This window comes from Artibeus jamaicensis, unplaced genomic scaffold (genome assembly GCF_021234435.1).
Source record: "Artibeus jamaicensis isolate MK-2021 breed Jamaican fruit bat unplaced genomic scaffold, CSHL_Jam_final scaffold_754, whole genome shotgun sequence".
NCBI lineage: Eukaryota > Metazoa > Chordata > Mammalia > Chiroptera > Phyllostomidae > Artibeus > Artibeus jamaicensis.
The window spans coordinates 7337048-7358120 of NW_026522054.1; the positions used below are offsets into that span (position 1 = coordinate 7337048).

Here is a 21073-nt window from a genome sequence, read left to right on the forward strand (position 1 = left end):
GCTGCCCCCCCGAGGAGTGGGTCAGACTGAGGGCTGCGTGCTGTGCGTGCTGTGCGGAGAGGGCGGCGGAGCAAGCCTGGACTTCGAGGGCTCACACCACAAGCTCAGCCAGCCCGCACCGGCCGCCCGGGCCCCCTCCCCCGTCCACCCCTGTGGTCACTGCACTGACTGCCCCTCATCGTCCTCGTCCCCGAGCACTGTCTCCCTCCAGTCGCTCCTGAACCGCTCACGGTAGCTTCTCTAACAACCCGACTCCTGTCTGTCTCGTGTCTGCCTGCACTGCCCCGGTGACCCCACGTCCTTCAGGTAAAACCCAGACTCAGTCCTTCCTTCAGGCCCGTCTCACCACGGAGCTTCCGAGGGCGCTGTGGAAACCCACCACGCTGCCCGCAGGAACCTGCGGGGCACCCCGCCCCGGTCCCCGGCCCGCACGAGCCCCCCGCAGTTCCCGGGGCCTCCTGTGCAGCAAAACCTTCGCGTCCTCTAGAGAGCTCCGCTGGTCTTTGGGTGGGGCCAGGAGTCACCCACAGGCTCCACACAGGGCCGGACATGCTCGCAACTGTCCACTTCTTGGCCCAGGGGGCCACGCCTCCCCCCAGTGCCCCGCACCTGCTCGACAGGTGTCTGTGGAACCCACGTGTGTGCCCAGGAGGAGGCACCCAGGGTGAGGCCCTGGGTGCCAAACCCCCGAGCCCCTGAGCCCTGAGCTCTCTGTGGATTCTCGGGTGGATGCTGCCCCCCACCCCCGGGGACCCCTCAATGCTCCACACCGACGACGACACTCACTGCGTTCTCTGGGCCGCGAGCAGCTCATTCTTGGCAAATTCAAAGTCCTCCGGGCCCTCGCGTGTCGGGGTGTCTGCCCTGGCCGGCCTCTTGCCTGCCTGGACCTCTGCTGGGTGGTTGAACCTGAAGTAGTGGTCTCCCCCGAGCACCACGCGGTCGCCCTAGAGCACACAGCATGAGAGTCACTGCTGGAGGCGAGTGTGACCCAGAAACTGCTTGGGACGAACCAACACACTCTGGGCCTCCACAGAGCACAGTGTCAGTGCGAGAGACACAAGGACCATGGCCACCGCCACTCGTTCACGCTGTCTTCACGCCACGAACCGCGGGACCCACGCCCCACACGTCTCCCATGTGCCTCCCGACAGCGAGTCGTCACCCAGCTTTGGAGCGAGGAGACTGGAGCGCAGACCCCTGACGGCAGCGGCGGCAGGCCGTGAGGCCCTCCCACAGACGCTGAGTCAGCACCAGGGTGCCGCAGGGCCCCTCACCGCCCCAGCAGGTGGGCTAGACAGGGAGCTCCCGGGCTGAACGGCAAAGAAAGGGAGTGGAGCGGCGCCCGCACGGAGCCCAGCGCCCCCTCCCGCTCCGCACCCGCCGACTTACGTGGTGCAGCTCCGTGGGCTCCGAAACCAGCCTGCCGTTCACGTAGGTCTTGGCCTCCCCGACCGGGATGAGGCTCACGGCCCCGCCGACGCGCCGGATGGTGCTGTGGGAGAGAAGCACGCTGCTGCCATGGCAGCACGGACGGCGCGGTGGGCCCGAGGGGAGCCGGGTGGTCGGGCTATTCGCCCCGTGTTAAGGGTCTCACCCTTCGAGACAGCAACAACCTGAGATTCCTTCCCACCCTGCGACCCGACTCGGGAATGTTGCCGAACAGCCTGGCCTCCCCGGCCCTTCGCCCACCACACAGGGAGGAAGGGCAGTGCCTGTGTTTTCAGCATAATTGTTTGAAAAAAAAACCCAAGACAGAGAAAAGACAACAAAAACAAAACGTCGGCAATGGTTTCCCTCTAAATGGACCAGATTTAGTGTTATTTTTTACATTTCTGACCTTCCTGGCTGACAAAGTTGTGACAAGGGAAGGGGTGTCACAGCTTTTCTCCTCAGGATGGGGGGGAAGGGGGGAGGGGTAAAGATGAGGGCACCTGGCTGGACTCGACTGGCAGGTGAGACTGTGCAGCAGCAGCTGCAGAAGCTCAGTGGTCCTTCGGGTCATTGTATTTGAAGAATAGGAAAGAAGCCCCAAAGTCCAACTCATCTCTGAACTGACAGGACAGGGGGAACGGGGAAGCAGCAACACCCCACGCTGGGATGCACTCCGTGTGAGCACAGCTGGTCACAGAAGCAGCAATGTCCCCTAAGAACGCACCAGGCCCCAGACAGGTCACACTTGCGCCACTGCCTGACAGCAGCTGCTGCCAGGCCCAGGGCCGCAGAGCACACACGGCACGGAGCCCCACACCGGTCCGTCCACCCAGGCCCCCAGCTGCACGTCCGTGCCTGCAGCGCCAATAGAGCTCATCTCCCACCCCCACCCCCCGGCCAGCGGGTGGCCACCACCAGACACACAAGCGAGGGCGTCGTGACTTCACACCCGCCCCGTCCTCACAGGACACTGGGACACCATTTCCTGTAAGAGCTGTGAGTGAAGGAGGACCCCCCAGTCTGTCTGACACCCCCACACCTTGGACTGGGACCTGCACACCAATGGGAAACAGGCCAGGCGCCGTGTTTTCTGAGAGAACGGACTTACCAGTGGTCCTCGGCCACCAGCACCCCAGACAGACGGATGACCGGGCTGGAGGTGGGGCCACACTTGCCCACGGTGGTGGTGCCTTCTTTTATCACATAGAACAGTGTCCCCGACAGCTGGGGGTCTGCACTGAGGTTGACCAGGCTTGGCGAGTTGGCGTCCATGTGGAAGGCGATGCCTGCTTTCTGGGGGAGGGTGGAGATGAAGCCAACCGTGACCGTGAGCACAAGGCTGCTAAACCCACTTACAATAAGGGGTCTCTGCTGGATGCCAAGGTCGCTCTACATGAAGTCTCCCCGAGTCAAGGTCGCTGAGAACCTGTCCTTGCAGACGTCCCGAGTCAGCCCCTGCACCTCACTTCTCTCCAGCTGCGAGGCTCACTCTCTGTCCTGCGGCATCCCCAGCCTACCCGCACTCCCACTCACCATCTGCACACAGGGCCAGTTCCCCTGACCCATCTGTCCTCTCTGCCAGGGGCCGCACCCTTCCCAACTGTCACCTGACGTCAGGCCCTGAACCACCTGAGCCACCGGGACGGCTCCTCAAGGTCCCTGCCCCACAGTCCCCTCCACCTGCTCCCAGACTAACTCCTGAACGTGTCCTCAAAACACCCAGCTCCTGGTCCCACACTTCCCAAGACCTCCTGCACCTACAGAGTAAACTCAGATTCCTTGGCCCGGACACAAAGCCCTAAACCCAAAGCCAGAACCACCCTCCAGTTATCTCCTTCTGGCCTTCCCCACTGGGCTGCAATGACACGGGGCCACACCCGCTCTCGGGGCTCTTCACACCCCTCGCTCCCCATCCTACAGCAGGCTGCCTCCTGGAAGCACGCTTCCTGCCCACCCCCATCGATGCTCATTCCGCCTCCAAGCCCCACTCGCATCCCACCTCTCCCAGGGAAGGCCCTTCCTCTGCATCCTCATAGACTCACCGGGACAGCCTGAAACACTGCCCTGACCTCCCCCACCTCCACCCGGACCGCCCGCTCCGCTCTCCCTCAGGACCGGTCCCTATACAACGTTCGAGTCTCCCCTGTGTCTTAAGGAAGGAGAGGTCCCCACGCCCCCACAGCAGAGGCGTTTAGCGAGCGTCTGTGCAGCTCGCTCTAACTGTCCGGCGAGCTGATCACGGAAGCCGTCACACCCTGAGGGGGCACCGCTGCACCCTGACCCCCTCCGGTCCTGCTTCCGGTGGATTGGGGCGTGGCAAGCAGGGATCTCCCGGCCACTGCACCTTCTCCGTCGGTGAGAACTGGCGAGACCGTACCTGTAACTCCTCCATTTCCTGATGTTTTCTTTTTTCCGCTTCCTCAAATTTTTCTTTCCACGCTCTTTCCAAAGACAAACAAAATAAAAGAGGAACACATACATGTATATTTACACACACATGATAAGAGTCAACAGACAGTCCACAAGGATTACCAAACCACTTGGGGGTACGAGGGGGTCCGCGGGTGGCTGCCGCATCCCCGTGGGAAAACAGGAAGGACGGCGCGCGGACCCCCTGCAGCGTCACGCCCTGCCACCCACCTCTGCATACAGGCCATGTCCCGCTCCTGCCGGTGTAGCTGCATTCTCAGCGCAGTTATTTCTTGCCGACAGAGCCGGTATCGTTCCGGGTCGATGTTCTGATGGCACCTTTGAGCCTCTTTCAGCTTTTCAATTTCTGCTTTCAAGTCTAAATATTTATAGAAACACGCGTGACTGGTGGTATGTGATACGGCAGAATTCCCGCCGTTGGCACTCTCCTCCAACTTCGGCTTCCCTGCCCCTCCGTTGCCCACGGACCCCCACCCAGCCTCGACCCGCACGGAAGCCCACGCCACACCGGCCGCCCGCCCACCTCGGATGAGCCGCGCGCTGGCGTCCTCGTTCACGCGCGCCACGTTGACGATGCTGCGGGCCTGGTGCGCGTAGCGCAGCGTGCTCAGGGTCTCCTCCACGCTGCCGGCGGCCGGGCTGACCGTGGCCACCATGGCCGTCTTCGAATTGCCGCCCAGGCTCTCCTTCAACAGCCTTAGAGAGAAAAGACCGTCACTGGGCTTCGCTTCTACGGCCCCGACTGGAGGTTTTGCGCGAAGCACGAAGCCGCACGCGGGGCCCAGGAGGCTGAGCGGAGCCCTCGGCCCAGCGCGCGCTCCGCGCAGATCTCGCGAGCACTGCGGCTCCGCTCGCGCTGTGCTGCGCGGCGGAGCGGCCGCCTGCGCACCGGGTCCCACTGCCGGCAGCGGCGCCACCACGGCACCCGGCGCTCCCACCCAGCGCTCCGGCAGCTCCGGAAAGGGACTGGCTGTCTCGGCGTCCAGAGCTACACCACGCCTTGTGGAGCAGGTACATGGTGAAGATGGTGAACCGACATAGAATCAAACATTGTTCTCTACTAGATGCAAAGGCCTTATTTTAGAGGGAAAAGGGTGCGCGGCTAAAAAGTCCGTCTTGATTCCTGAAGAGTAAACTCCACAGCTCTTAACTTTTCAGGCCTTTAAACGGATCCAGTGCTCCCGCCCAGGTCTGCGGGGGGGGCTCGGGGCGGGAGGTCACACCCATGGGTGCAGCCTCAGGGTGAGGGATCGGAGGTGCATGCAGTGTATGTCCTTCGTGAAAACACTCGCACCCCAAACCGTCCGGCGTGGCTGCTCGCAGTACATGTGTTGTGGGGCCACCGCACTCCAACCCCAGGCACTAATCGGAGCCTCCTGGCGCAGCTCGCCAGCTGACAGCGACACCGCGGATCCCTACGTGGCCCATTCTGTTCCAGTTCCCTCCTCGCTGCAGCTCTGAGGGCAGGGCAGCCGCTGCCGACCTCCCAAAGCAAGGCCCAGCCCAGGCGGTTTGGCCCCAGGTTACACAACGACCCTTTCAAGTTCAAAGGACACTTGCCATGTGAGCACCGACTCACGGTAGGGGACAAACACCCCTTTCTGGCGTCCATGTTCCGCGAGCGCAGACACCACCTTGCCCAGAGTCAGCAAGGACTTGTTGATGCTCACCCCTTCCTGTGTGCGGGAGAAAAGCGCAGCTCAGTGTCCAGTCACTACCCGGAAAGCACCTGCCCGGCAACCATGCTCCTCCTCCGTGGCCACAGACTAAGCCCTGTCTCCCCCCAACCACCTGCTGCACTGGAGAGCATGCACACCCCAAAGCGCGGCTTTCCCGCCGGCCCCAGCAGTGCGGCCCAGGAGCTGCAGGCGGGCAGACCTGGCTGCTGTTGCGGGTCTACTTCGTTTGCAGTCCCCTAGAGACCCTGCCCTGGGAGGTGCCCCGCCCCTGGGGACGCCCCTCACCCTGAGCTGCTGCCCGCAGGTCCCGGCCTTGCCGCAGCGCTCGCTGCCCGCCAGGTCCACGAGGTTGACGCGGCTGGTCACCCTGTGCTCGAGCTCCTCTCCATCCACACACTCCGTCTGTGGCAAAATGGCGTGAAAAAGACACGTGGTAAGTTCCCGTGACTTGCCGTCAACACGAGTCTTCGAAAGGGAGAGCTGTACAAGGGTACAAGCCAGCCACTTGTTTTTGAAAGGGTCCCTCCTTGAGCCCGCGATAAGAAGCCACCCAGAAGGAACCCAGGCTGCATGCACAGCACAGGCCAGAGTGAAGGGCCTGACCTGCAAGGGACGAAGCCCTGAGGACACGACCACATCAAGGACACGCCACAGATGGCTTAGAGGGTGGGCGTGCAGCGGTGTGTGTCCCAGCATTGAAGGGCAAGGGCTTAAAAGCAGCGTAAATGTCCAACGGCAGAGAAGAGCCTCGAGGAGCCGTCAGCCAGCGCCACACTCGGCAGATGTAAAATATACTGTCAGACAGTTTCGGTGGCTGACAGCTGTCACGGGCCCTGTGAACTGTTCACGCGACACAGACACGGACTGTGACACAGCTGAGACAGCAGTCACCCAATGTTTAGAGAGGCTTGACGGCAGCGATGGGACCTACGGCCCAGTCTTTGAAAACCTTTTACTTTCCAATACGATTTTCCAAACACTGTCCAATAGTCACCATGTATTACTGATAACGTGTCTTCGCGTAGTGATGCAACATCAATGACACCAGGGCAAATCAACAGTATATATCATTGGTTCTGAAGCAGTGAGAAAGACATGGAGCCACCTATGCCACAGCTGGTTCCCTTATTGTGTGGCTCTCCTAAACCCATTATCTCGCACACTGACACACACGCCTCTGCCCTTGACCCAGAGAAACCCGGAGCGGCCCACCTGCGTGCGGGTCATCAGCAGGGAGAGCACCGCGTGGGACCGGGAGCTCTTGTCGTTCATCCCTGTGGCGGCCGTGGCCCTCTGCTTGCTGCCCAGCTCCAGCCAGCCCTGGGGAGAGAGGTCGCCAGGGCCGGGTCACACAGGGAGCACGTGCCCTGAGCGCCGTGGAGACACACGTGTGTGCTAGTTCATAAACGGAGACCATCAGTAAACATGTAGCACCTGGCAATGCACACCCCCCCAACCATTGTCTGCCACTGCACTCGGAGTTAGAAAGTGACAACTTCAGACGGCAGTGTCTATGACCCTAAGTGGACACAATGGTGAATCCTCACTTCCAGTTCAGCAGAGCAATTCTTAAGAGGCAATAGCAAGATTAACCTTCTGCTGGCGCAGACGGCAGATGAGGAGAAACATTCTTTTGTACATACATGGTCATGATCATTGGGTCTATGGAAGGAACAAGTACCCCCCTTACCTGGACATCAGAGTAGGAGCTGACGGCATTCCTGTGTTTGAAGAGGAGGAAGACAGAATCGGTTTTACTGCTGCCTGCACTCTTGCTCTCGCGAAATACACAGTGTGACTGTCCCTAACCCAGCAGAGTGCCTCAGCATCTCCCCACAGCAGCGTGCAAGTCTCGGCCCGAGACCATGGGCACACACACAGCGACACGTACTGCGTGTTTGGGAGTGTGGGGACGCTGGTGCATGTGGGCTGCAGCGCAACCCTAGATTCCCCCAATGAGCTGCATCTGCACCTCACCACGCCCTGTCCTTCCAGAAAGCTCTCGGATTGTGGACGGGCAAAGTGAGGGACCCTCCGCTTGTCTCACACTGGGGGGGGGGCAGCACACCAGAGCCCCTCCTCCCCTGGTCAGCTTAGAGGAATCAGTAGGAAGAGTAGAGTGGGGGCACTATTTCCCCCTCAGCACAGTGAACACTGCAGGCCAGGCCTCCACAGGGGCTGAGAAAGGCCGGACCACCAGGGAAACACACAGCTCACATGCTACTTACACGGTCAGAGCTTCAACATACGGCCCGGACACAGGGTGCTCCCTGACACGCAGCTGCAGGGAGGAAGCAGAGCGGCAGTGAGGACGCCAGACAGTGTGCACAGAAGACAATGTTCAGTGGCGTTTCCTGCCTTGGGTTTAAGGTACAGGTGTCTTCACCTTGCACAGGGATAGCCCTACAGGGTCTCACAGACACAGACCCAGAGGCACTGAAACTGCCTCGTGCCCCAGCCGACACCTGTGCGGGCCCCGCAGCTGCTCAGTGTCCCCACACACCCCCATCCCGGCCGTGGGCATGCCGAACCCCACGGCAGCCGCCACGCACGGGCCTGACATGCCTCTGCAGACCGTGTCCACTACAGCCCAGAACCTCACACCATGTGCACTTACACAGCGTGGCTCACGCACTGTGACCAGAAACCCCAACCACGCAGAGGCACAGAGAACGCCCGGGCAGGTTTGATGTCCGGGGTGTTGCCCCGGTCAGGTGGGGGCCCAGAGCAGGGGCCTCCGAAGACGGCAGCTTGTGCTCCGAGGCCCTTTTCAGAGTTAAAAACTTTTCATTCTAACAGCAGCTTTTTAGAATGCTCACGGAGTATGTGGAAAATTTGTGAAATTTTTCTGTTTCCCAGGAAATGCTACCTACAGGACAGCAGTTGGCCAAACAGTCCCGCGAAACGCATCGCTGTAGCAACGGCACAGTCCCTGTCGGCATTTGCGGCTGTGTTAGCTTTGCAGACCTTGGGGACTGAGTGGCTAAGTTGTCCAGCTGCATCTTAGAGCGAGTCTTTTATCTTTAATTCACACAACACTTGCCAAAAATAAGAAGGTGGACCTGAATAAGGAACCGAACTTCCACTATTCACTCCGGCAGAGCCCAGGCACCGGCTGTCCCATGACAGCCCTTCAGTGAAAGCCTGGGCCACACATGTCATCTCGAGATCGAATATAATTACACGCATCACAAAAACAGAAATTAAGACCAATAATAAACGGCTTTGATCTTACCGGTTGATTTGTCTGCCCACTTTCACCGGTACAAACCAGAAGGTCATGGATTTTCTCATTGTAAACTTCAAAGAAGCTCATTTCAACTTGGTATCCAACCTGGTCAGAACAGAAACAGCACGCCACTCATTTCTAAAGTCCTTGCATTCTTTGCAAAGTGTGCACCTGATGAGGGCCCAGCACCCAGAACGTGTAAAAACTCTTAACAGCCCAACAGCAACCAACAGCCCAATCGAAAGCGGACAAGCCTCTTTCCACGCAGACGGATTGAGGCCCCAGCGCAGAGAAACACACCCTCCGGTGGGCGAGAGCAGCGACCGGACGTCCAGACCCCTAATGAGGGATCCTGGCTGGGAACAAAGTGGCCTCGCCAGCAGCGGGGACCAGGACAGGCCGGGAAGGTGGGGAAGGAATGCGGGGCCCTGGAGTGCGGCCACCCGACCCGGGGGGCTGGGGTCTCCCTCCAGTGCGGTCCCTGGCCAAGGGCCGGAGCTGAGCCCAGAGCACGCAGGGCTGAGTGTCAGCCTCCTCTCTAGCCCCACTTGCAGGCCCGTAGGCCCCGTGGGAACCTACCTCTGGGGTTTTGGCTACTTGAGCAAAAAGGTCTTCACAGAATCTTGGGATTATTCCTGGTTCTTCACCAAACCCCATCATCCTGGAAAATACAATGTGGACAGAGCAGAAGGGAAACTAACCGGGTGTTTAAAACTCTTGCTTGGAGAACGGGGTTGAGGAGGGCGCGGGAACAGCTAATTAAACCTCATTGTTCGTGTCTAAGGACCAAGGCTCTGGAGCCCCATTAGCCCAAGTTCAACCTCCAATCAGCCCTCGTCAGCTCTGTGACCTTGGACAGACCCTTGGCCCCAGTGAGCCTCGTGTCCTCATCTAAAAGGGGGCCCACGGGAACTCTCCAGTTTGGAGGGCTGTGTGAGAAAGCTTTAGCACGGTGCCTGCACCACGGTGACACTCCCCAAACTGTGGCCGTGGTGGAACCGCCCACTGCTCCCATCCGGGCAGGCGTGCCCGCCAAACCGCCAGCCAGGTGGCTGACCTCTACTTCTCAGGATGACACTCACGACTGAGCCTCGCAGGGCTCTGGTCCAGGCGACAAACACATGCGCAGCGAAATGGGGCCAATGGTGTTCACGGGGCCACATGAACCGAAGCCCAGAGGCTGAGCGACTGCGCCAGGTTCATGAGCTGGTCTGGAAAACCCAGGAGACTGGAGCCCAGACCCAACTCGGTTTCAAAACTACATGCTTCCTGTCAACTACAATGCTTCTCACAAAGGATGTGCACCCCCCCACCCCAGCTGGTGTGGCCCAGTGGGTTGGAGCCTCGTCCCATAAACCGAAAGGTCGCCAGTCCAATTCCCAGTCAGGGCACATGCCTGGGTGGTGGGTTTGGTCCCAGGTCTAGGCAGGTATGAGAGGTAGCTGACCAAAGTTTCTCATGTCAAAGTTTCTCTGTCTCTCCCTCCCTCCCCCCTCTCTAAAATCAATAAGCGTGTCCTCGGGTGAGGATTAAAACAAAAAGGTGCAAACCTGTCTGCAGAGTTGCATTTGCAATGAAACTTACGTGTAGGACTTCCCCGAGCCGGTCTGCCCGTAGGCGAAGAGGCAGGCATTGTAACCCTCCAGTGCGCGGGCCAGGAGGGGGGCCGCCAGGGTTCCGTACACCGCGTCTTGGCCGGCATAGCACGGGTGACCCTCGTCAAAGGACCAGAAGGAGACGTCGTAAACGAAGGTGTACACGTGCCTAGTGTCAGGGTGTCGCACGGCTATCTCCTCCCCGTTCACGAAGACCACCTGGGCTGCGTCCTCGTCCCTCTCCCTTCAGAAGGAGCACAGAGGAAAATGCCAAGTCATGGCCGTTGGTGCAGGCAGCACCCCACGGAGCACCGGCACCGCGGGACGTGGTGAGGTGGCCGTCCTCAGGGCAAGCTCATGCCTTCCTTTCCCGCGGAGAGTGCTGAGCCGCAAACAGAACTGCGGTGCGTGTGCAGGCTGAGGGTCGGGGCTCCTCAGGGACAGCGCAGCTCAGGCCTGTCCCCGGAAAGCCGACCCTGCTCCCACGGTCTCCCCACGCTTTCCTCTCGGACTCTCCCTTTCCCGCTCCTGTGACCCACTGGACACCTGGTTCGAGGCCGGACACTTATTTTTAACACGCTGTAAAGTGATTTCGGACGTGCAAATCTACAGAAAGGTGTCCCGGTGTCATCTCAGCAAACCCAGGTAAAGGTTGCTGTGACTCACGGTGTCCCCACCACCGCTCCGGTCCCTCCCATCCTCAGAGCCACGACCTTCGAGTCCACCCTCCGCCCACCACAGACCCAGAGGAAATCTCTAACTTGCTGAAGGTCTGCAGAAGGTAGTACATCCTGGTCTGGCCCCAATGTCCCTCCGTTGCCCCGGACTCTGCTTTAGATCAGAACCTGGAAGCCGCCCCCTCGGCACTACAGGGGTTGTCCCGCACCCACCATGCTGATGGGGTGCACCCACTGAGCCCAGAGACGCCCCACCCACCGCGGGCCTGGCCTGCCAGCCCCCTCCATGGCTCCTGCGGCTTTTCCATCAGGTTTCCCCACTCTCCAATCAGGCGCCCTCAGCCCTCCTCACCCCCAACCCGACCTGTGACCACCGACCATCCACGTTCTAACCAGAGGCTGGGCCAGCAGACCCTCCTGCTCAGATGCATCGGAGGCGAAAGCTACTGACTCGGGCTTCCCAGTCGTCCCCCCGAGTGTGTGAAAATGATTAGATGCCACCAGCTCATTGTGTCACGTCTGTCTTCTCAGCCCAGACGTGTCACCTGTGCCTGCCCTGCCCGTGGCACTTCAACGAGAGACCATTCTGCCATCAGAATCACGTCTGATGAGTGGCCACCCCTACAAGCACCTGTATCAGAGATGACAGTGGGGACAGCTGCCCCTTGGAAGGGTTTGGAAGGACCCCTTTGGGGTGAGGGACCCCTTTGGGGTGAGAGACCCCCGCGGCGCCTGTGAAGGGGAGGTCGGCAACCCCACCATAGAATGTGGACTTGAGAGCAGACCGCGTGAGGCTTTCTAAAAGCAGCAGGTCTAGAAAAACCTACGTTTGCAAAACGTGGTGATTTCGACTCTTTACCTTTACAGCCAGTCACCCAAGACGACCGGCAGACTACAACCCGGCCTCTCGGCACTCTCTGTGAAAACCCCCGTACCTCTTGCTGAAAGGCCTCACACGCACGGCCACTGTCACCTGGCTGCTCTCCACCTTTAAGGGGTCTCTCTCTGCAGGGCCGCCCCGCCCCGCGCTTTCCTCCTGGGGAGGAAGTGTATGTTCTGGGGGCCTTTCCCCCTTGTTTTCGAGACGAGAGCCTTTCAGCTTTGGCCGGACTCGGATGCCGGGCGTGCCGACTTTCGGGGTGGCTGCAGCCGGCCTCTTCAGCTGCGACGTGCCCCCCCGTGGGGTCAGCCTGGGTTCCTTGGGACACTGGGTGGGTGTCCTTTTTTCTAAGCTTGCAAATTCACTTGTGTTTTTCACAATGTCCTTCCCAGTGCTTCTATGACACCAGTTTCCCGGTCCCGACACCCCAATGTCCTGCTTGCTCTGCACGGGTTTCGTGGCCAAGTGTCCTGATCGCGCGACTTCAGTCTGACTCCCAGGACCGACCCCGGGACGGACGGGTGTGCTGTGGCTCAGGCACTTCAGTGTCAGTGTCTCGCTCTCGTCTGCCCCGCTGAGGGCGGAAAGCCTTTCCTTGTCTTTTTCACTGGCCACCGGCTCAGTGTCTTTCATGCCTGCGGCCGAGGGCGCCGAGGGCACAGGGAGTGAGCCGGCACCCGCACTGACCGCCGTTCCGCCTGCAGTGGTGTCCCACAGAGCGCCTCCCTCCGCACGCACCGCTGTCCGCCGGGCCGTGGAGCCGGGCCGAGCGCGCCGCTGCAGCGTGAGGCGCATTTCTGCCGCTTTCTCAGGTGACTCTCCCGCCTCACTCCCGAGCAGCGAGGACTCTTTGCTCCTTGTGACTCTCCTCTGAAGGGCCAGTCGGCCAGCAGGGCGAGGGGTGAGGGCCGAGTCCCCGGGCCTTTCACAGGGAGAGAGAAAGTAGGTGCAGTTTATGTCTCTGCGTCTCCTGGCAGAGCCCAGCAACGGGTCATCGTTCTCAGGCTCGGACACGTCTGACTTCGCCCGCAGCTTCGGGCTGCTCCTGATGCTGAGGTCGTTCTCAGATCGGCCCTTTTGAGAAGGAGGAGTGCAGAGGACATCACCGTTATTTCCACTGTGTGCCGTGGGCACTGACATCATGGCAGCGAGTTATTTCCAAAGAAGGCTGTCGAAGAACCTAAGGTCTGCTCTGGATGTTCGTTTGACTTCCAGCCTATCAGTCTCCAAAAGTGTCTGTTAAATTACAAAGAGAAAAAAATGTTATTGCACAGACTACAAACAGGCTTTAAAAATATGAGAACCTTTCACAGTGAAAGTAGCTTCCCAGAGGAATGCATTAGAACACAGGTGGCAAACACCCGGCCCGAGGGCCAAATCCAGCCTCCTCCTGGTTTCTGCCCAGCAGCAGCACTGAGCTCTCTCGCTTAACAGCTAAGGAGTAGTTACACGTATACAGTCCTAACATTACATTCGGCCCTTTGAAGGCAACCTCAAGGCTGATGTGGCCCCGGTGACAATGAGTTTGACACCCTGCACTAGAATAGCCAGACCAGCAGCCCTGAGTCTCTCCTATTTCAGGCTCGTCGTGAGAAGGCAGTGATGTCAGACAAGACAGGAACACTGGGAATAACAGAGGCAGCAGGAAAGGGGACCAACTGGGAGGTGGACAGACCCATGAAAGGGGCCGCAGGGCTGTAAGGACAGGACATTGTGGACATCACTCATTCATAGGGTTCCCGGGAGTTGGAAACCGGAACACACACCTAGGTGTCACCTGACCTTGATAAACCCCAAACCCCAGGGAAGCTTCCTGGGTGGCCCACAGGGTCGCGGCTCCAAATGAGCCAGGAGCCTGGCATCACCCTCCCCAGCAGTGGAAGCAGCCTCCAGTGCTGTGTGTAATGAACCTGTACTTGTCTCAAAGTTTCCTGATGGGCACCACCACGTGGCGCCTTGCAGTCCCAGCGGGAACTAGATAACTGGTCCTGCCACCGCACTGGTTATCAGCGTCTACCCAGCATAAAAGCTGGGGGCCAGGGGTGGGGCGGAGAACAGCAGTGCAGCCAACTCTGCCCCAAACGGGCTGTGTCCGGGCAAACAGGCCTTTGCATTCCGTGCCTAGTTCACTTGTACAGTGACACCTGCTCAAACTATTCCCTGGAGTGTGTGCTGTCCAGGAAGAAAATAAGTTAATTTTTAAGGAGGTCTTTCCAAATTCCCAGCCAATAACCAACCACCTGGGCATTAACACCTCCAGTCAAGCTTTCGGCTCCAAGCAGAGAGCCTTCCTACTTGGAAATGGGAAGGCAAGACGCTCCACCGCAGCTGAAAACTCTGCTCCTCACGGGAAGAGATGAAAAATTTGAGGAGTTTCTACATCAGACCGGGACCGACGCCAGGGAAAGAAATCACCGCCCGTCCTTCCCCAGCGTCCCCGGGTTCTGTCCTCAGCCTGTCACCGCGAGGGCGGGATAGTGAAGGGAGCTTCCCGCGCCGCCGGGCGAGCCTCCGGCGGTGACAGCACCAGAGGTCCAGCCGCCACTGCGGGAGTCCCTCCCCTCTTTCCCCGCTTCCAGGGACCGGAACCTCCTCCGGGGCCGCGACCGGGACGCCGTGAGCCGACACTGCCGCCCGCACTACCACAGCCGCGCGCCCCTCACGGCACCCATACCTTTCACTCTCCACACCGCGCCCCGAGCACTCACTGCCCGCTCCCCGGATGCCCACAGTTTGAATAGGCGCCCCGTCTTCTGATTGGCTGGTGGAGGTCGCCGTTTGATTATCTGTTTACGTCGCGACGGGGGCTTCTGATTGGCTGCTGGACGTCGCGTAGAGAGTGCGTCTTCACTTTCCGTCAACGCCCCCCGAAGCCAGGGTGGTTGGCTCGCCCCGACTGTGAACGGTGGGTAGCTATACCTGGTCCACGGCGGGGCTATGGGCCGCAGGTGGCCAACGCTAACGTGGGTGTTTAATGAGAACCAGGACAAAGACACTTGTCGATCCTCCGCATAAAATAAGCGTAGAGTCTACCCACTTCCGCATCGTAAAAACAGCTGTTTGTGCCCCAGTGAATCTCAACGACCCTTTTCCAGTATTTCCGATGCAGAGCGCGGAAATGGGAACTGGATTGAAAGTCTGATACGGACCATTCTCCACTTAATCCTGAAAATCCCAAACCGGAAAAGCTCTCCGTGCCTTAAATGCTCTAAAAACGTGGAAAAAGAACATTCATTACAACTGTCAAGTCTTCACTCCATAATAATTATGAAATTACGAATTAAACAGTGCAAAGACTCCCATCCTGGCAAGACGTTTATCTAGCAGTTCCACTACCTGAACTCGAACGAAACCTATCCCAAATCCACTGATTCTGAAAACAAAAGCAAGTATGTATTTTTTTTAACCCACCAGAGGGAGACAAACGGAAAGAAAACAGTTCAGAAGCGAAGCAAGCGCTTTGGAAGCCTTCTTCTAGATTAGGTTAAGGTTTAAAGAAAAACCACTCTCTCGGGCCAATTAACGGTCTCTTAGAATACAAATTTACAACAATTGACTTGATTTCATAGTTTTTTCATGGCTAAAATGTGGGCTGCAGTTTCTTGCTTTGTGGGTGTTGGTATTGAGTTGCCTTTGGGTCCATAACAGATAGGTCAATGGAAAGGAATGGTTTTAAAATCCAAAGGACCAAGTTGAGAAGTGCTAAGAGCACAGCACCTGATTTCCAGCTGTGGCCCCACCAAGCCCTAATGGAGGGACCACCCATCCCTTTCTTGCAGCCCCTTCATCCGGGAGGCGTGGTCCCTGGATTAAACCCTCACAGCTGGCAATTCCTGAGTCCGCCCCCGCCTTGTGCACAGCCTACAGGGGCTGCTGCAGTTAGGATGAGTGCTCTCTCACAGGTGAGGGAAACTGAGTCTCCAGGAAGTTGAGTAGCTTGCCTGATACTACACATCTGTTAAGTCACATTCAGAGCTTGGGAAATTGGGTATCATTGCCCAGGCCCCCCAGCACTACCCGGTACAACTGCTTCTATGAAGATTCTTTCTGGTCCTCAAATTTTTGTGACTCTTTGATAAGCTGAGTAAAACAAACAAAAACAGTTTTAAATGTGTACTTTCTAAATTTGAATGAATACAGGTTAGACCAGGAGTCGGGAATATGTGCGTGCTCTTTTTTGGTCTGGTCTGGTAGATGAAGTCTTTATGAGGTCAGTTGTGATCACTCAGTGATTCAGTCCAAATGCATTTAGCAATTCTACCAGTAATTCGAAAAGAGGCAATTCCATCAAGCTAGTAATCCTTTCTTAATATAGAAAGAAGAGAGCTCAGGGGTTAGCAAATGTTCCAGACATTCTTTCCTCTTTGAATCATGCAGGTTTCATTCCAGAGATGATTAGTAATGTTCAGAAACCACTGTCAGCTCCAGAGCCTACGGGGTAACCTATTTTTACCTAAAGGAAGCTCGAGGGTCCACTCAGGATGGACAATTTCTTCAAAAGGCCAAGTCTGACCTTCAATCAGGTACTTTGTTCCCACTGTGCCCTGCCAACAAGGCTCAAGATCATTTCCGACAGCCTGTTGGGAACAATGCTGACTCTTCCCAGTAGAACTGTAGCTGTCTTCCTACAGTGGAGAATGAAAAGGTCGTGGAGTAAGTATAAGAAGAGGTATTTGGTGGTCTCAGGAAGGATGTTGAGTGTGCCCCAGTCAGTCACTCAGCCGTCTGTGTTTGCCCCTACATAGTTCAATGTCTCATTTCTTTTATTAGTGAATTTCAATGCTAACAGTGTCTAGAATGTGTAGAGTTGTGTAAAACAATACCCTTAATTCTTTTTTAGAATCATCTGTAATTTGCACATTTATAGAAATTAGTTTTCTCATTTGGAAAACAGCAGAGAAAAAGATTTTGCCAAGTGATTACTTCTCATATTTGTGGCTTTGAAAGGGCTGCTGATTGCCAGAAGCCACCTGGATGGCAGGAATCGCACTCAGAGCACGTCCAGGGGAGTGAGGACATGTTCCTGCGCCTCACGGCAGCACTCTGCACCCAGCCACACGCCTCTGCCTGCCTCTGCCGTTTGCATGAGGCTTAATCACAGTCGGTCCTCTGACTCACTCCAGAAACAAAGAAATCCACCATCAGAAAGACTTCTGGTTATTTACCCCCCAGACACAACGGTTTGGGGCACAGGAGACCGTTCGGAGTCCTGTTGGATGGGCATTCTCTCAGTTTCCTCTGGAATACAAATGAGTTGAGGTGGCACTTCGCTGTCTCCCAAGACAAACGGGTTCAGAAGCCATGGTGTAGGCCTATATGAAGTTACAAGTTTCATTCACGAGAAATTACACCCAAAGAATTAGCCCTGTTCGCTCTGTCCTTTCCGACTCCCCACCGCGTTTCTTCAGAACCCCCACGAATCCTGCACCACAGAACCCCAGACGTCCACCGGAGGAGCCCAGTGCACCCCCGAGAGAGGGAAACGAAAACTCACTTCTAGTCGATCAGTTTGCTCCCCCTCACCCGAAATTTCCCAAGGGGGATGCAAACTGCTACCAAGGAACCTGTCCCCCTGTCTGAAAGCCAGAAGCAGCCTATCCAGTGTCACGGAAGCTACCTGTGACTGCAGTCTTTGAGTGATGTATTAAGAAAACAGTGATTCGTTTCAATAATGTATTTTATTCAATGTAACACATCCAAAATATCATTTTGGTCATGTGACCAACATAAAAACGATCACTATTTTACAGTCGTTCCTTGGGCACCCGGGCACGCAGTCCCAGCCCCACTCTGAGAGCCCAATGGGCACAGCGTTGGTCTCAGGGGTCTGTCTGTCTCTCTCCATCCATCCTTGATTATAGGAAACAAAGAGGGGCCTTCAGGTCGGGTTACAAATGTGCCAGTGAATCGTGAGCCCATTGCGTTGTAGCTGAGTGAACAGAAACCAAACTCTCCAGCTCCCAGCCGCTGGCCACACCCTCTGGGCCCCCCATCTTTATCCATCTGGCTTTGTGGGCCCTCTGTTTGTGGGTGGTCTGTGGTTTGAGGCTGTTTCTGACTTTATGCAGTTGAAGGCCAGCCGGAGCTCTCATGTCCCTATCTATGCTCAAATTAGTGCAAACTTCAAAATTACGCTTTGGGCTCAGCTCAAGTCCCTCACTCTCCCTTTAATTAATCTAGAAGCCTCATCACAGAACTACACAGCACAGCAAAGTCCCGAGTCAGCAAAGGTGTGAGCACAAAAGCATGGAAAGAATTCTGGGGGCCCCCGTGGGCACACCTGACCCCTGAGCCAAAGCTAAGAGTTGCTTTTTTGCCCTCAGCTCAGAAAGAGAATGAAAAATGCCTTCGAAAAACAGTCCAGCGCATTCCTGAGCCAACCTCCCCCGTGGCTTCCCTCACTCCGTTCTGTAACCCAACGCTCCGTTTCCGGGCAGTGACGGCCCAGCACTGGCCTGGACTCCGAACAGGCTGTGGGCACCGCATTCCCTCACAGACAGGGGCAGTCCCTTCCTCTGCTCCAGAAAGGCCCCGTTCCAAGTACGGACACGGTGACCTGGGCCCAGGGCTCTCTCCTTGTTGTTTCCGGCGACTGTGACGGCTCCACATACACGTTCTGGAGAGACGGGACTTGGGTGCGGGCCCTTCCAGCTCTGTGGGGCTGAATGCGGTCAGCCCCATTTCCACCCACTTCCCTCACCTGCCTCCATCGTGAGTGATTGGGCCTCTTCCTGGAGTTAGCAGCTGATCCCCCCCATCACAGGTCCACCTGAAAGCCAACTCTCGTCCCGAGGACACCGTGGGCTCCGTGCGACCATTGTGCTGAAGGCCCCCGCATGGGCGCACCGACCACGGGGACCTGCTCGTCTGCAGTGCTGGGTGCGGGCCCTCGGCCTGTACTGACCCCTCCCTGCACCAGGCCATTTGGGGTCCTGGGTTCATGTTCACAGAACTCGCCCCTGACCCCAGCCTCCCTGCCCTGCATTTCACGTCTGCTTCCATTCTGTGGAGGGGAGGGTTTCACTGAGAAATGAAATAGGCGGTGAGTGGGGGGTCCCTTCCTCTCCGTCGTCCCCCCACCCCTCCAGGTCGCCCTCTCCCGACAGCTCACCGAGCCCCAGCTGGCATCTCTGAGGGCCAGCTCGTCCCTGGTCCCAACCCCGCCCGCTGACTGCCAGGGCGGCCAGAGCTCTAGGCCGACACTGCCCGACTCAGAGCTGGGGGCTGAGCTGGGGCCTGGCTCCAGACCCCCCCCACCCCGCCCGTTTTGTGTTTAACAACAGTGGCTGAAACTGGCTGACAAGGGAATGGGCCGACTGGACTTCAAAGCTGGGCCTTGGCCCCTGGGTGTGTTTCAAGGTAAGATCTGGGCTTCGGGGGAGGTGAGCAGACACAGCGGCGGGAATGGGAGACGGAGGGCGGGGGAGAGGCAGGGGCCAGCAGGCCGATGAGGCCACTGCGTGGGCCCTGTGGGGGTCAGGAGCAGCCGAGGTGACTGGCGTGGGGACAGAAATGAGGGGATCAGTATGACAGACACTCTGCAGTGAGGGCCAGCCCACTGTGGGGAGCAGGCCCATGATTCGGGAAAGGGGGTGAGTGGGTGTCAGGAGACGTCCCTCAGACCTCAGAACTTTTCCCACAGAAAAGTTCAGTGGGAAACTGAAGATATGTAACTGGGGCACAGGTCAAAGGTCAAAGGGTAGGACTCTCCAGTCCTGTTATATATTATGTGTAAATATGTTTTCATTACAGAACATTTCAAACACAGCCCATGTAGACCAAATAGTAATGAACTTCCAGACCCATCACCTGGCCTCAGTAATGACCCCCTGCTTCCCCCAGAGCCCCCAGCGCATGTTATCCTGTATCTAGATTTGGGGGACAGGGGGTCCGAGGTGTGACGCAGAGAAAGCACAGACTTGGGCAGATCTGAGAAAAGTTTCAGGGACGCCTCCTCCCCTGCCACGAGCCAAGCTGACGAGGAGAGGCCGGAACGAAGTCTCCAGAATGGAAAAGCAGAACCGCTGGAGCCGAACCTGCAACGCAGGCACCTGCAAGCAGCTTTGCCAAGTTTTCTTCTTTCTGAGACACCAAGAAAAACAAGGACGCCGCGCAAATTTTCCGGAAAGCTCAAGCCGACACTTTAAAATTGGTTACACTGCTCTTTGTCAGCACGTCTAATGTCAACAGTCACCTCCTCCGTCACGTGCCGTTCTGGGTGGTGACGCCCCGTGCCACGTTGCCAAAGGCCACTGCAAACCAGGCCCTGGCGAGAACTCCTAATTATCACTGGCTGGTTTTCACACTGTGGCCCGGACCCGCTGGGGTCACGCTAAGTATGTCCTGGCGACAACAAAAGAGCCCTATCTGCCTGGAGTCGGTTTACCTGTGGCTGCCAACAAAGTCACCTTGAATGACACATCACCTCTTGTCCCCTACCTGCCTCCCTCTTGCTGACTGTGGCTGGTAGGCATCAGAGGCAACAGGGGAGCTGCAGTGAATTCACCGATGGGCACAGGGGAGTGCGAGTCAGCTTGCCGAAGAACACAGGACAGTTTTATCAGCAAACAAGCCCTGGCAGGTGTAGCTCAGTGGATTGAGCGCCAGCCTTCGAATCCCAGGGTCGCCAGTTCGATTCCCAGTCAGAGCACATGCCTGGGTTGCAGGCCAGGTCCCCAGTTGGAGTGCTTGAGAGGCAACCACAGGTTAATGTTTCTCTCCCTCTCTTTCTCCCTCCCTTCCCGTCTCTAAAAATAAATGAATAAAATCTTAAAAAAAAAAAAAGATGCTTGCTTCAACCTGGCAAAAAGCAATTAAAGAGCTAACTCAGTTTTTCTGTCAAATAATCCAGTTTCTGGCCAAGTGAAGCAAATGTCTGACTGTGTGTGTCAGCCAGGGAAAATTCCAGCCAGGCGATTTCCTCACACGCCCGACGATCACAGTGGCAGGACGCTGCCGGCCGGCGTGAGGCCGCCGTCACGCCTCGGGAAGAGCCAGCCCCTCCTTGGAGTGCCTTCTTCTGTGGTCACCATCTCATGTCCTTCCTCTCATGACGTGCTGGACAGCACTCTTTATTATTTTATTTTAGTATTTTTTTAAATTGAGAGAGAGAGAGAGATGGAAACATCCTTTGTCATCCCACTTACTTG

The 21073-nt window shown here is 57.3% G+C and overlaps 1 protein-coding gene across 1 annotated transcript in view; it reads right to left on the reverse strand.

Moving 5' to 3' along the window:
• The window catches only part of KIF14 (kinesin family member 14), a 31138-nt gene extending 16470 nt beyond the window's left edge, over positions 1 to 14668 (reverse strand). The window contains exons 1-16 of the mRNA XM_053659604.1: positions 14599 to 14668; positions 11980 to 13160; positions 10357 to 10611; positions 9352 to 9433; positions 8779 to 8877; positions 7772 to 7824; positions 7234 to 7264; positions 6756 to 6863; positions 5829 to 5945; positions 5425 to 5540; positions 4388 to 4560; positions 4075 to 4222; positions 3812 to 3875; positions 2543 to 2727; positions 1393 to 1495; positions 787 to 947 (exon numbers count right to left, since the gene is read on the reverse strand). Of these exons, the coding sequence (XP_053515579.1) occupies positions 787 to 947; positions 1393 to 1495; positions 2543 to 2727; positions 3812 to 3875; positions 4075 to 4222; positions 4388 to 4560; positions 5425 to 5540; positions 5829 to 5945; positions 6756 to 6863; positions 7234 to 7264; positions 7772 to 7824; positions 8779 to 8877; positions 9352 to 9433; positions 10357 to 10611; positions 11980 to 13067 (2783 nt within the window). The 5' untranslated portion in view covers positions 13068 to 13160; positions 14599 to 14668. The remainder of the gene's footprint in view (positions 1 to 786; positions 948 to 1392; positions 1496 to 2542; positions 2728 to 3811; positions 3876 to 4074; positions 4223 to 4387; positions 4561 to 5424; positions 5541 to 5828; positions 5946 to 6755; positions 6864 to 7233; positions 7265 to 7771; positions 7825 to 8778; positions 8878 to 9351; positions 9434 to 10356; positions 10612 to 11979; positions 13161 to 14598) is intronic.
• Positions 14669 to 21073: the final 6405 nt, after the last annotated feature.